Source organism: Volvox carteri, assembly GCF_000143455.1.
Source record: "Volvox carteri f. nagariensis unplaced genomic scaffold VOLCAscaffold_4, whole genome shotgun sequence".
NCBI classification, from domain to species: Eukaryota; Viridiplantae; Chlorophyta; class Chlorophyceae; order Chlamydomonadales; family Volvocaceae; genus Volvox; species Volvox carteri.
The window spans coordinates 1,215,062-1,229,174 of NW_003307547.1; the positions used below are offsets into that span (position 1 = coordinate 1,215,062).

Sequence of the window (14,113 nt, forward strand, 5' to 3'; positions counted from 1 at the left end):
GTCCGTCCATCGCCGTTGTCTGACATCGCTCTTTGCGGTGAGCGCCGGCTTTGGAGGAATAACTCTAATACTAAAAGTCTAACTAAATGTTTGAAGGCATGCGGCGCGAGGACTGACTGGCACGAGCATAACATGCCGCTCGAAGATATGCAATATATTGTAATGGCTGCGCATGGAATTGTTTGCATGGCCATGTTGCATGATGATAATTGTTTTGGGGGGTTCAAATCCTCAAATGTGTCAAATGCCAAGCCCGACGAAATCTTTGCATGACTATTTTATTGCTTATTGTTTTGGGGGTCAAATCTCAAATCCCGTTGGGATTTGGCCCAGATTTGCTTGGGAATTCACGAGGTCAAATTCCGAAATTCCGGCCCCGTGAGGGGCCTCCAAGTGGAGGCGTACCGAAACTCCCGAAAACAGAAATAGGGTTCCCGCTTGCAGAGATAGGAAAAATCTCAATCTTCTAACGCGGCCCTGTAACCGAATTTAGATGGGCAAGACAGAAATGGATCCATTCCCGAAACCAGAAATACTCATTTTGCCGATGTCTGATGTCTGCAGGCTGCCCAATACGGTTATGCCGCAAAAACCGTTAGCCGGATGCAGATCGTGACTGCTTCGCTTGTCACCGGCGGCACGTATTAGCTTAATCCCACTTGCCCTAACCATAGCAAGGCCCTGGCTGTCATGAAGACTGAGCTGTGGCGTAGGTACCTTGGATATGGCGGGCTAGGCAGCTCGCAAGCAGGGTTATCTACCGGTGACGGCAAAGCATGTCAAGGAGGCTGCGCCTGTGCAACGTCCTTGACCTGCTTTGAGGATCCGCTGTTCTCATTACCGCAGTAACCACATTTGACGCCAGGGGCAGCCGCAGCCGCAGTCGCAGACACGCTAAACGCCCCAGTGTACACGGCCTTTCCGGATGACTTATAAAAACGCGCCTTGTTTACCGCAGTTAGAACGCTTCCCCTGCTGCGGCCTGAGAACAGGGCGGCGGCGACGGACTCCGTATCGCACTGGTGGATGCGATTGTTACAGTGGACCGCACTGGTGGACTCAATCGGCCGCCGACTTATTCCCGAGACAGTTAGGAGACGTTGTACGAGCACTACAAACTTACATTTGTCACTTCAACAATAGGTAACTGTTTGTAGCTCGATGCTAATCAAAGGGATCAGTTCAATGTTTTAGTTAATAAATACCTTGATAACCGTTGATGCAGGCGCCAGAGCTACGAGAAGCCGCTGATTGCATCTTGAGAGGTGCACGGCTTTTGATTTGCGCCTGGAACTGAATATGTTATCAACAGCACGCAATTGTTGCCTATCTCTGGCAGAACGGTTGTCGTGCTGGCGATTATTCCATCCATCTGCACAGTTAACGCCAGGGCTGAGCATGGCATGGTCCAGCTACAGCTGACCGCTGCATACACCGGAGCAACAAACAAGCACATATAATTCTGCCATAGTTACACAGGAGCTGCTTGGCAATCTCACTTGATAGTCATGCAAGATGCGGATGCTTTGGAAGCTGAAAGAGCTGCGAAGATGCAATCCACGTTGCGACTTAACCTTGGTATTAAGGATGGATCTGCTAATGTCTACTGGAAACATGATGGTACGCAGTCCATCGCCCTCTGCAAATCTGAAACCCAGTCCAAAGCGCGGATGGAATTTTATGCAACTGCACAGGGGAAAGATTTACAATAAAATCAAAGGGCGCCCGTAAACCAGGCGACTGGAGATGTTTGTGCAGCGGCAGCACCGTGAAGTTATGCAGCGGCAGCACCTACCAGCTTACCCTCACAACCAGCCGCCCAGCCAAGATCCGACCCAGCTCGGGGCGCTGGGATGTAAAGGAGGTGCGCCGGCCAGCAACCCTCTCAACACAAGAGATTTATCTCCCCGTCCGCAAATAAGGACCAACCCCTCATTCAGTGCCCCCTCCTCGCTAGCCGAAGGGCGAGCCAGGATTAGCAACACAAAACAGCCATTCAAAGCACGTGCGCCGCTGCCCCTTCCCCAGTCAACCAAACCACTAGGCGTCGCCTCCTCCTCCCCCGCTGCATCTATAGCTGGCCCTGTGAGCTTGTGAGAGGCCAGCTGTAGCGGCCCTTGCTCTCCGGTGGTCCCTGCCTGCCTCCCTCCTTCCCTGCCTCTCTTTCGACACGGCCTTGCGTCCTCCATGCCCCCTACGGTGCTGTACGACACTTCAACACGGTGCTGACGCAGATAGCCGCCGATGGCCGGGAGGTGCAGCCTCAGTTCCAAGTCTTACCGCCGCCGTCCTACTCCCAGCTACAGTCGCATCCGCTGCCGCCAACGGCGCCGCTACAATCTGCATCACCTTCCCAGTTCCAAACGTTGCCATATCCACAGCCACAGCCGCAGCTCCCTGTGCCTTTGCCGCACGACTGGCCAGCGCCGGCTGCGGCGGGCAGCGGTGGCGACCTGAGCGCCACTGACCCACGGGTCATAAGATGGGTAGACGTGACGATGGACGCGAGCCGCACCACCTATACTGCGGCGCTGCCGTGCAGCTTGCCGCCTACAGAGGCGGGGCGGCGGCAGTACCTGCTGATTGAGGTCTACGTGGAGGTACGTGTGCCGTACGCGGTACGCAAGGTGGGGAAGCATAGCATGATGGCTGATTAACAACATCAACAAATGGCGGCAGACCTTACTCGTGAGTACATCCAACCCCCGGGGGAATCCGAGCACACGACCCTCACGCCCTCAATCCGGGGGAAAGCAGACGGGCGCCTACCCCGGCAGGCTCTGCTGCTGATGAACCGTTTCACGGATGCCCCGAGGGCTATGTCGGCCGCCTCCCACCACTAAGAAAGAGGCCACGAGGCCCCCATGTGCAGCGGGATAAGGGGCATTGGTCGTCGACGCGCTGCGCTTCCTGGTATTTTGTGTGGCACAGCGCAGCCACAGTGCTCCCCGCCCCACGTCCCTGATCCCATAGTTCGAGCTCCACTCGTCAATATCCGGCTTTACTTCCTCAACCATGTCGCCCCCTGCTGGTCCCGTCTCCCCCGCGCTCCCCCGCTCAGGATTTCGGGCTGGTGGTGTGTCCCCTGCAGGTCAAGGTAGGAGGCAGGGGCACCAGGCAGCAGGCCGCTGGTACCAGGGGCACCAGGCAGGGGCAAACTAAAGTTCCCCTTTAGGGGATGACGCACCAGGAGGACAGGGGCACCAGGAGGACAGGGGCACCAGGAGGACAGGGGCACCAGGCACGGACAGACACGTCCAGTTTCAGGGCCAGGCTCACGGGTGGGCGCGAGTATAGGCGGGTATAGACAGCGGCAGGGATCATCGCAATGGTCCAAGGCCAGGGAAGGTAAGAGGGCCAGAAATCAGCATGCCGAGTGTACCCACTGCATCAGTATCCACGAGGCCCTCTCAGGCAACGCAGCCTCTGTCCCCTTTTGCTTTTTGTAAGCGAGAGGGATTTCCTGCGAAGAACGGATGGCTGGGCGGGAAAGTAGTCGCGTGTAGAGCGCCGGAGTTGACCTCGGCTAGGCTCGAATCGAACAGCCGCCGCCGCTAGGACTTGATATTCATATTCACTGGCCCCTGCACCCCTGCATGCGCTCCTGATTGGGGGCACAGGTGTACAAGCCCAAGGACAAGAACGCGTTATCAAGTGGGTTTGTTTCAGGCAACCTCTCAGCCGGTAGTTAATATTTTTCAGTTTGCGATGTGTTTTCGGTATTTATTATCTGAATATATTATGAACTTGAACATTTCAGGATTTGAAATGTTTCAGGTCTCCTCGGGGTCTTGGTGTCTCCTCCTTTGCGCGCCTAACGGGTCTTTTTCATCTTCAAAGGCGTTTCAGAGACGGTTGGTACGGCGGCGGTTGTGGCCTACTACTACCAGGGCTCACCTCAATTGTATAAGACACCAACGCATACCACGTTGCCCTGATTCTGCCGCTCCTCTTGCTGGCTGGAGGAGCTCCCCTAGTTGCTACACACACCAGGATGGCAGCGGGGCACTAAAACACTGATAGCCCCCCGTTCCCCCCAGCGCCCTGACCCACTCACAGTCCCATCATGTTGCCCCCTCTCCCTCCGGCTCCCCGCGGGCGCATTCCGGTTTCCGGCCGGTGCCTGTCCCTTCAGGCTTTCCGCTGCGGTTTGTACAGTTCGATTTCCGGGAGGATTCGTCCTCCGTTGGAGATCTCTTTGCGGTCAACTTTTACCGGTACTGAGAAAACGTGTTTGGTTGGGCGCAGATTGGAAATTGGTTGGAGCGGTTAGCTCTTGGGCATCCGATAGTGGCATGGATATACGAAATGGATAAATGAAAGAATGAATGAGTGAGTGAATGAGTGAATGAACGGACCAGTGGTTGCCTCGGGGGCCAAAACTAGGTGTTGGGTATATGGCTCGCGGGCTATCCTTCTTTTGCATAATACTACGACATTCAGGACGGACCCATGGGACCGGGTTTTGTAATGTGATCCGCATTGCCGTTAAAGGTAATCACTGAGACCTACTCGATACGTGTGGTTACTCATTTTTAGCTGTGGATGAAACGTGATAGGGCTTACGTTGCTCGGTGAGGGAGCCCACCGTAGAGTGAGCAGGCCGATTTGGCGCAATTGAAGTATGCCTTATTCAGACTCGCTTTCGCTTGGGCTCCGGATTTACTCCTTAACCTCCTAGCCACTTCCACTTGATTTAAAAAGCACTTGCTGCCGATGTACCCTCAAGCGGGTTATTACCGCTTGGGGCGAGGTTGTAGGGTGTGAGTCAACCCAGGCACAATTCGTTTCCTCAGGTGCCCTCTCATCGGAAGGAAGGACAGCTGTCCAGTGGTTCACGGAAGGCATTCTGTGAACCACTAGACACCTGTCCAAGGCCCTCAGGTGCCCAGGGCATCAGAGGAGTTAAGAGCCCGCACTTGGAGGGTAGCGCTTATCGATTGCTTGAAGTGCAGCCCCCTGCTCAGGCTCCCACTCGCTCCGCTTTCATGTCCTCAATCAACGCGCTCCTCTGCATTTTGAGCTCCCGATAGTTTGGGGTCACCGTCACCGCTTCTGCGCATGAAACGTCGGCAAATGCACTGTCCGCGGGCCAGTGCGGTCTCTAGGCGTGGCGTCCTGGGAAGCCATGAATGCGGCCTAACAAGCATGGCCTTGGGTCAGCATTCGTACGCACATCATGATAGAAGCTTGGGGAAATACGAGGGTTAGGGAAAACACGATAGTAGAAACACTGTAGGCCAAGTAAGCACTTAAAGCTGCACAGCCATAGTGTGCGAATAATATATTCAAAAGAATTCATGGCATGGATTCGTGCGCAGAATGGGATGAAACAGTAAATTCTAGCTTCTTGTTCACGGCTTGACCTAATCCTTTTGGCCGCTTGGGTCGTTATTAGTCGTTAGTGTTGTCAAACCGTCACCGACCGTACGAGTTTGGCCGATTTCACGTTCATCCAAGTTTCCAAAAGTAAATGCCGTTATCTAGATCAATAGGGTATCCTGTGCACCATATCTGTATACCCAGAATGTCAAATCTGTGGCAACGCTTGACTGCATTTTAAGCAAACGTTTTCTATCGGTGATATCAACTAGAATATGTTGCTCAAATTATTTAGGATATTGTTATATAGATGCAAGGCCTAAAGTTCCAGCTTCAAGGATAGGCTTCTCTAAGAAGGCCCGGTCAGCCGGGCAGCGTGGGACAAATGGCAACCCTTACATATACAGTCTTCTCTCTTGGTGAAGCCCAGCTTCATCAGCTACATACTGGCAATGGCAAGGTACTCAATTTTCACGTTCGTGCAGTTTTGCGGAAGCCGATGAAGCTCGTTTCAATAAGCGCTGATGTGGCCTGCAGCTATTCGTTATGGGAGAGGTTGCTGTGGAGCTCTTCCAGGAGAGCCCAACAGCGTTCCTCCAAGTAAGTTCTATCCTCGGAAATGTCCATGTGCCCATGGAGCTCCTCTTTCAGGCACCTTCAACAATGCCCCCTTACCTATTGCCCGTTCATACACAGGAGCTACGTAAAAACAAGCTCCCAAAGCTACAATCTGCAAATCGGGACGTACTGCACACCGTCGCGGAGTTACACCTCCCCGTGGAGAGCAGCGCCAACTCGCAGGGGGTGTGTCTGCTGCCAGCGTCAACAGTTGAAACGCTGCTAATCGACAAACGCAGGATGGAGCTCGTACAGCCCTTCAAGCTGGCGCTCTTGAAGCTTGCGTCGCAGGTGCTTACGCTTACTGGCGCGCCAGGGTTAGGGATACGCCGCTCCCTCTCCTGCCCCCTTCCTGGGAGCTGTAGCCCCTGTTCGGGAAGCGACCTCAGGGGTCACCCGACATCACGCATCGCCACAACCCCCTTTCCCCTCCCCTACCTCCGTACCCTCCACCGCACCCAGCACGTGGCTGCCGCCTCAAAACCCACCTGCTCCCCTTGCCATTTTCCCGTCGGGCCCCACGAGCCCACCTTTCCCCCGCCCTTCCCCCCCAAAATGCAGGAAGCTGCGCGCCTCATGGCCGCCGGTGAGTACGAGCTGGCCCTTCCAGTCGCCCTTGATGCCGTACAGCAGGGCCAGGCGCTCTTCAAACCCGCGCCCGCTCTCCAGCTCTTCCCACTGTACCTGCTGGCAGCCCAAGCCAATTTAGGGCTGCGCCGCGCCAAGCAGTGCGAGGATTTCCTAGCTCTGGCGTCTTGGCTGGCTATGAAAGAACCTGGGTTGACCACCAACATTATGAAAAGTCAGCTCAGTCGGCTGTACGGGCAGCTGTACGCGTTTCAGTCAAAGCATGCGGAGGCGCTGCATGCGTTTGCAGAGGACGTGTACTACTGCTCCTTTGAGTACGGGCCCGAGGATGTGCGCACTTCGCTTGGGTACTACAACATGGGCAAGGTGGGTGGGCGAGTGGATGGATGGATGGATGTGTGGGGGGGGGATGGTGGGCCCCACTATCTCCAATCCTTCTTTTGCCATTCTCTCTCCTCCCCGCCCTTCCCGCCCTTATTCCTACCATCGGGTGCTCCCCTTTTTCCTCTCAGCTGCCGTCGGGTGCTCTTACACACACACGTCACCCCCCCTTTCCCTCCCCCTCTGGGCCACCGTGCACAGGTCTTTCAAGCGGCTGGGGAACTGGAAAAGGCCGCATCCTGCAACGACCAAGTCGTGGCCATTTGGGCCGCCACTCTGAACGCAGTAGTCCTAGGGATTACGGAGTCAGGCGGCGCGGGGCGGCCCGCAGGCGCCGCGGGGCTGCCAGTGGGCCGGCTGCAGCTGATGGAAGTTGTGGATATGTTGGCGGATATCACACGCACGCGCGCGGCGGCGATGGGCGCGGGACACGTGACGGTGGGCGAGGGGCACCTGGTGACGGCGTTGGCGTTGATCCAGCTTGAGGAGCGGGCGCGGGCGGAGGAGGAGCTGGAGGCCGCGGCGGCGACGTTTGGGCCGGAGTCCGGGGAGCGGATGCGGTTGGTGGATATGGGGCGCATCATGTTGAAGGCCCTTGGGTGAGGTGTGTGGAGAGGGTGCGGATTGGTTTGCGAGGAGGGCGGGGTTGTGGACGGGGCTGGAGATGCTGTGTATGTGGTGGTGGTGGGTGCACATGCGGTGTGCCATGGCGTGCCTTGGTATGGTCGAGTGGAGTAAGTAGTTGTACTACGTGGGGTAATGCGACGACGGAGGTGACGTACCCGGAGTCTGTGGAGCAGTTTGTGGTGGGGAGGAGGGGTTGTGATTAGCGCTGCTGCTGGTGATGATGGTTGTGGTGATTGTGGGGGCTTTAAAATTGAGGGACCGCTGATCGGTTGTGGTAGCCCCAACCCCCAAGAACCATAGCCCGTAACGACCTGAAGGTGGGTGAGTAAGGGCGACCCTCTGGACGACCTTCCCGCGGACTGGCCGGGATGTTTTGCATTGAGAGGCTGTAGGCCCTCGTATGAGCTGTGGGGTGTGGAGCCTTCCTGGGGCATGCGTTTATGTACGTACGTATGTATTTCTGTGCAAATGCCTGTGGTCAGGTCATGCGCAAAGGTGGGGCCTTGGACCGGGGGCCTGGTAAGGAGGAGGATGTGTACAGGGCCCCCCTGACGATGGGTGTAAAGCGGGAAGGATCATCCAGGGGATGTGTCCTCCTTTTGAATCTGCAGGAGAGTTTGCAACAGAGATGGGGATGTGTCCAGGAAAGGCAGGACGGGTGAGGCAGGACCGTGGCATGATGTGAACTATATACGCTATTCGTTAGCTGGAACCCGCGATGAAAGGGATGAAAGGCATACAGCGGGGTGGGGGCCCGGCAAAACATGTCGCCGACATGTCGAAAGTGGATTTGGCGCCTTGGTATGGTGTCAGGGGCGAAGAATGCGGGTAATGAAGGCTGCCGCCGGCGGCGGTTGGCGGCCGGAAGGTGCTGTCTGGCTGGGCCGACCAGTTTGGGTAGTTTGGCGCTTTTTGCCTTGGCGGCAATGGGCTGTCGGTTAGGTGGTTAGTGGAGTGTTGGCACAGGGGCATTGTCGGTTTCTGACTAGGTTCGGTGTATAATGGAGGAGACTGGTGGTAACACAACGGACCCGAGGCCTCTCAATTGCGCTCTGCTTCCCGCCCTCCAACACGGCACCGTACTGTTTTGTTGGATGTGGAGGAGGTCAAGATCTGTGCTTAAACGTGTTGCTCGCATACACAAAAGGTCCAGCCCAAGCCGGTGATAAACACGCCCCGACACATCCCACTGTGTTAAGCTCCTCCACGGCCATGAAGACGCACGAAAGGGAGCAAAGGATTCGTTCGTTTATACATCAGCCGACGCAGGCGTGTTTCCGCCGGCCCTGCCAGCGCCCAGGGAGTCGCAGTTTCCCTCGCGTGACGGTCCCTGCTGGGGCCCCTGCAGCAGCCTGTGGACCAGGCTGGTGCTGCGCAGCCACATCCCCCTCCGCCTCGGCGGCCTCCCGCTGCCGCTTAGCCCCGGTGCGCTGTCGCCGCTCCGCTTTCACCTTGGGCGCCTCCTGCTCTTTCTTCTGCGGTACACCATGTCGCGGCGCTGCAGTTGTCCGTGTGGTGACATGGTCCGGAGACGTCGTGCTGGCAGGACCAGCCGCCTTGCCTCTACCGCGTCCAGATGCACGACCCCCGGCTTGCCCATGCGCGTGCGCAGCTGCTATTGTTGCTGCTGTTGCTGTTGCGTTACCGTCGTCGTCGTCATCGTCGGTGGTGATGATTGTGGTTGTATTTTTGCTAAGAGCAGGTCCCTTGCGCTGAGCTCCTGTCTGATTTGCGGGTTGCGCTACCGCAGCCGCTTGGCGGTCACCTGCTCCCCCTCTCTTATCGTCTTCCTCCTTCCCCGTGTACAGCTCGTACAGCTTGCCGGGTTCCAAAAACCAGCCAAAAATCTGGGCACCCGCGGGCCCCCGGGGGGTCGCGGGAGAGCGGGAAAAGAGCACATCACCCATCAGAACCTTCACACGCCTCAAAGTCCTTCTCAGGCCGTCGCGCATGACCTTCCCCCCAGAAGCTTCGACACATGCAGTCCACATGCACGGGCAACACAGCACGACACGGCACGGCACGGCACGTATCGCCGTCAGCCCTAGCCCTGTCCACCCTGCCTGCCAACAGCCCTAAAACTCCGCCCTTCGTCCTTCACCTACGAGCTACGAGAGTACCTCCTGTCCTATTTTCCTGCCACCCAGAAGAAAAAGGATTTATGATTGAATTCTAAATGAGGGTTATGAGGGGTTTAGGTTTGAATCTTTTAGATGGTTTAGATTTAAATCAAGGGTCTTACCGAGTAGCGAGGCCGATCGGTGGTCATGGCCGTGACGGCATGGTAGCGCGGGACCCTGAAGGCCACCACGCTGTTCCACAGGGGTACGTACTTGCGGCCCTCACCCGGGGGGGCGGTGGGGTCTTCCAAGTCCACCAGCACACCGCCGTACTCCTCACGCCAGTCGCGAGTAAGGTAGTAGATGACTGCCAGCGTGCGGGAGGTGGTGATGATGCGGCCATTGTCAAGCTTCACCTGCAGGGTATGGAGAAATGGAATGGAAGAAAGTGGCGTGGCTTGGGGAGTAAAGGCCTTAGTAGGGAAATACTGGGAGCTGGAAGGAGATTTAGGGGATTTCGATTTTGAATTTCGGGCTGGGCGGGGCATTGGGGGGGGAAGAAGGGAGTGTGGTGTTGCGTAGGGTTGGGTTTTAAGTCCCAGGCTAGGTGCCGAGGATACTCGTGAAGCATGAGCGTGATTAAGCGGAGAATCTGGACAGGGGAGTGTGTGAGAAACAGTTGGATCCCTACCGGTGTGTAAGCTCGGTCGTCGTGCTGGGCGATGTGGTCCTTCTTGCAGTATTTCGCTGCGGAGAAGGCGTGCAAGCTGCCCGGGCGCACCAGGGAGAAGAGGCGTACCACAGCATCTAAGCCTGATGCATGCTTGACGCTTGAAAAGCTGTGGCTGATGTTGTTATGGCGATAGTCGTTCGATGCAGAGGTGTCGTTCCAATGCTCGTCCGGAACGGCGGCGACAGTTGCCAGGATTCCTTCTGCGACGAACTGTCATCCACCCATAAAGCAAGGGTATTGACAAACGTGCTTCAAAAGCCTTTGTTGTCACCCAGCCGCACCTCCGGCAAGAAGTTTTCTATCCGGACAAGTCCACCATTTGCATCAACGGCACGCTCTACATCCTTGTTAGCTATCCATGAGCTTGCCAACTTATAGTTATTTAACCAGCGCTTATACGCTGCTACTTTGTCTTTACTGCGAACCATAAGAAGTTAAAATCAACTCATCCGGAAGCAAAACATTTGACTTGGCTTGGTTATGATAAAATTAAGCCATCCGACAGTAAAGCAGCTAAAATCGCTTGCCTAGAAATCCAATTCCAGTGGAAAGCTACAGCAAGATGGGTGAGCGACTTGGTCCCGGAGCTAAATGCACTTGGGTTTCGCTTTCTGTTTTCAAGTGCGAGATTATGGAGTAAGCGTAAGCTCACCCTCATGAATTAAGCTCGCGCGCACGACGCGTGGCTTCAACAAGTAGACCAAGAAAGGCGCCTTAGTACGCAACACGGCAACATAGTCATTATCGTACAAAACTTTTACGGTGTAAAGCAGGTTACGCTTCCCTGAACATTAATAGATGCCCTGCATTGCTGCATTTTGTACACAAAAAATAGCTCCTGGCGGCTCCTCAGCCCAAATCCCCAGCTGATGCGCTGGGTTCCTCTTATCGGGATTGCGGTCCCCTCAGCGCACCCTCCTGTTTCCAACATACCAAGCGCCCTGAGGGCAGCTTACGCCACTTCAGCCCTGACAAGCGCGGCCTTCCGGACTTGTTCTCGTGGCTTCAGCATCCGTTCCAACGATCTCCTCTCTGCCGCCGAGCCGCCTCCCGCCTAAAACCACCATAGATATCTACTGGCATTTTTCCTTATCCATGCCCTAGTTCCACACACACACACACACACGGTAGCATAAACAAAAGAGGTGTCAATCACACTGCTCCGTCAGCGTCACCCGCAACCTAAACCCGCCTTCCCGGCGTGCAATCCAGTGCGCGGTAAAAACATGTACAGCATGCTTCGAAGCCTCGTACAATGCGCCCTTTAAGCGCGAAGGAAAAAGCTCCACGCAGCAACAGACCTACGAGAAGTGCTAGCTCTTTTTCCTCTCAAAAATCACGCACGTATGCACCGGCAACCGTACTGCCTCCCGCAGCACCACACACTCAAGGCCTGCCACCTCACTCGCCTTCCCTGACTAAAACTAGCCCACTGACGAACCCGTACTGCCTCCCAACACAACACTGTCCCCAGCGATTACCAATATACTCACATCACACACCGCACCACGCCCGGTATCAGACCACCACCACCACCACCACCGCCACCAGCAAAGCAAAGGAACCACTTCACCGCTATAAATACATATAACCACCGGAAAAGACCCGCAGCTGGAATCAAGCGGGTGCCTTTAACCGCCAACGACCATAACTGCCAACGACCATAACTGCCGGCCATAACTGCTCATAGGACTCACATTGTGCCATAACCCCCTTACCACTTACCACCGACACTACCACCCACCCTCACCGCTGCCTGCACCAACATAACACCTGAGCGGCCGCCCATCCCTCCAAAACCCCTAGACAACCCTGATTGAATTCAACAAGCAAAGCACTTGTTCATCGTCGCGGCTGCATGCCGCGTGAGCCGTGAGATATGGTAGGTAGGTCATGTGCTAGGCCGCCGAGTGCTGTAACGCCCGCGGCCCGAGAAAGCCGCCCCACATGCCCTGTCTGGCTCTTCGCTGCTGCTGCTCCTGCATGGCCGTTTCTAATCGCTCTACCCGGTGTAGCAGCTGCCCGATGAGATCCTGCTGCTCCTGGTTCTCCAGTAGGAGCCGCTGCCGCCGTGGCCATACGTAGTGGGAGTTGAGGTGAGAGGGAGGTGAGAGGGAGGTGTTGTCGGGATTCAAGGGGGGCCCATGTTATGTGCGTTGGCGCGAGTGGTTTAGAGAGGTTTACAAGCTCCGAATGCAAATGCGGGGATGTGCCCGTCAAAGCTCGGGGGCCACATGGACGATATGTGTGTTAGTAGTGGTGCTGCCAGGACGTTGGGGAGGGAATTTCGTCAAGGAGAGGGATGTGGGTCAGAGATTAGTAGTGATGAGCGATGAGGGTCTAAATTCCCTATTTCCTTAATTCATTTTTTAAAAAAAGCCAAAACTCTGGTGCGTGAGTAATTTTTTGTTCCACTGGTTCGTTGCAAAATTCCGCGATGATGCGATGAATCGGCGCGAAACGACGACCTCCACTCCTACACCTCCTCTGTGCTGCCGCGGATAGAACCTTTACACCCATTCCGGCGCGTAAAAAATATTGTGACGGCGCCTCGCCTTCCCTCGCCTCGCCTTCCCTCGCCTTCCCTCGCCTCATCCCGTGCCATCAGAGCAGAATAACAAAAGCCGCTCCCGCCGCGTCCCCCCAACCCCCATCCGTACCTCCCGTTCGCGTTTGGCTTGGTCAAGTATTGCCTGGCGCTCCTGTTCCTCCTTTTTCTTCTTCTCGATTTCTTTTCTTCTCGTCCTGTCGTACTCGAATGTCACAATGAGTATACCCACCTGGTGGCATCGCCGGGCCCCATCAGCCGAGGGTTTGGTCACACAGGTCACACAGCCGAGGACCCAGTTTGGCCGATATGCATGCTAGAAGGACGGCAACAAACGGACCCGCACGCATTCAAAGGGGATTCAGACGCACCCTGAAAATGAACGACCACACACAGAAAGCAGCGCCCCCTGCGCGACCACCACCACCACCACCACCACGGACAAACCAACCCCCCTTCACCACCACGTCTGGCTCTGGCAGCGCAAACCACACCACTACAACCAGCACACGCACTGTATTTTTTCGCATCGTGCATCTGCAGTCCGCGGCACGTGGACCCTAATGTCACTCAGACGACAGTGCCTTGGGACTTCGGGCACTTCCCTAATCCATTCATACTGCGCATTTATCTAAACTGTATCGATAGCATAACCCGTCCGCTCGCCCTTACAACGAAGGATGGCACATAATCTAATCCACCGCATGTTCGGTTATGATCACCGGCGTACCATCCATCCAGCCAGCCAGCCAGCCAACCAGCCACCAGTCCACACACACGTTCCCTATCTCCCATCTACCCACTCACCGCGAACACAAAGCCCTCACTGGCAATCTTGGACGCCAGCTCCACCGACTTCTCCTCCGTCATGGCGCCGACAAACGCCTTGCCCGACTTGCCCTCAGCGCCGCGCGTGATGTACACCTCCCAGCGGTGCACTACCTGTTGTTGTCGCCCCCGCCCGCCAGAAGCGGGGAAACAATAACAGCAAGAACAAGCGACTGACCGACCGGAAAGGAAGTCCTAAAAGCGCGAACCGCGTTTCAGGTCGGTGTGATCCTTTTTCAAACATGCCACAATCCTTCAGGATGCGCTCTTCGCGCTCCTTTCCTTCACACAAGTGTTTGGTGAAATGGTTGTCTAGTGGGGCAATTGGATTGCAGCTGGTTCCAAACCCAAACCCAAAGCAAATCAACTAATTCAGTTGTTGTAGGAGTCTCAGGCGGACGAGTGCAG

General features: G+C 55.8%; 3 protein-coding genes across 3 annotated transcripts; 2 read left to right on the forward strand and 1 right to left on the reverse strand.

Moving 5' to 3' along the window:
* Positions 1-1,508: 1,508 nt before the first annotated feature.
* Positions 1,509-4,224, forward strand: VOLCADRAFT_116198 (uncharacterized protein; the record flags this gene model as incomplete). Its single annotated transcript, XM_002946704.1, has 6 exons — positions 1,509-1,620; positions 1,824-1,864; positions 2,235-2,627; positions 3,062-3,097; positions 3,621-3,654; positions 4,136-4,224. The coding sequence occupies 6 exons, from the start codon at positions 1,509-1,511 to the stop codon at positions 4,222-4,224; spliced, it is 705 nt and encodes a 234-aa protein (XP_002946750.1).
* Positions 4,225-5,510: 1,286 nt separating this feature from the next.
* Positions 5,511-7,512, forward strand: VOLCADRAFT_103179 (uncharacterized protein; the record flags this gene model as incomplete). Its single annotated transcript, XM_002946705.1, has 5 exons — positions 5,511-5,782; positions 5,860-5,922; positions 6,019-6,231; positions 6,502-6,894; positions 7,111-7,512. Exons 1-5 carry the CDS (start codon positions 5,708-5,710, stop codon positions 7,510-7,512), a joined length of 1,146 nt encoding a protein of 381 aa, XP_002946751.1. The 5' UTR covers positions 5,511-5,707.
* A 1,280-nt stretch (positions 7,513-8,792) lies between these two features.
* On the reverse strand, positions 8,793-13,109 carry VOLCADRAFT_120381 (uncharacterized protein; the record flags this gene model as incomplete). Its single annotated transcript, XM_002946887.1, has 6 exons — positions 12,990-13,109; positions 12,277-12,392; positions 10,288-10,363; positions 9,870-10,012; positions 9,779-9,833; positions 8,793-9,383 (listed from the first exon to the last, which is right to left on the reverse strand). Exons 2-6 carry the CDS (start codon positions 12,312-12,314, stop codon positions 8,793-8,795), a joined length of 903 nt encoding a protein of 300 aa, XP_002946933.1. The 5' UTR covers positions 12,315-12,392; positions 12,990-13,109.
* Positions 13,110-14,113: the final 1,004 nt, after the last annotated feature.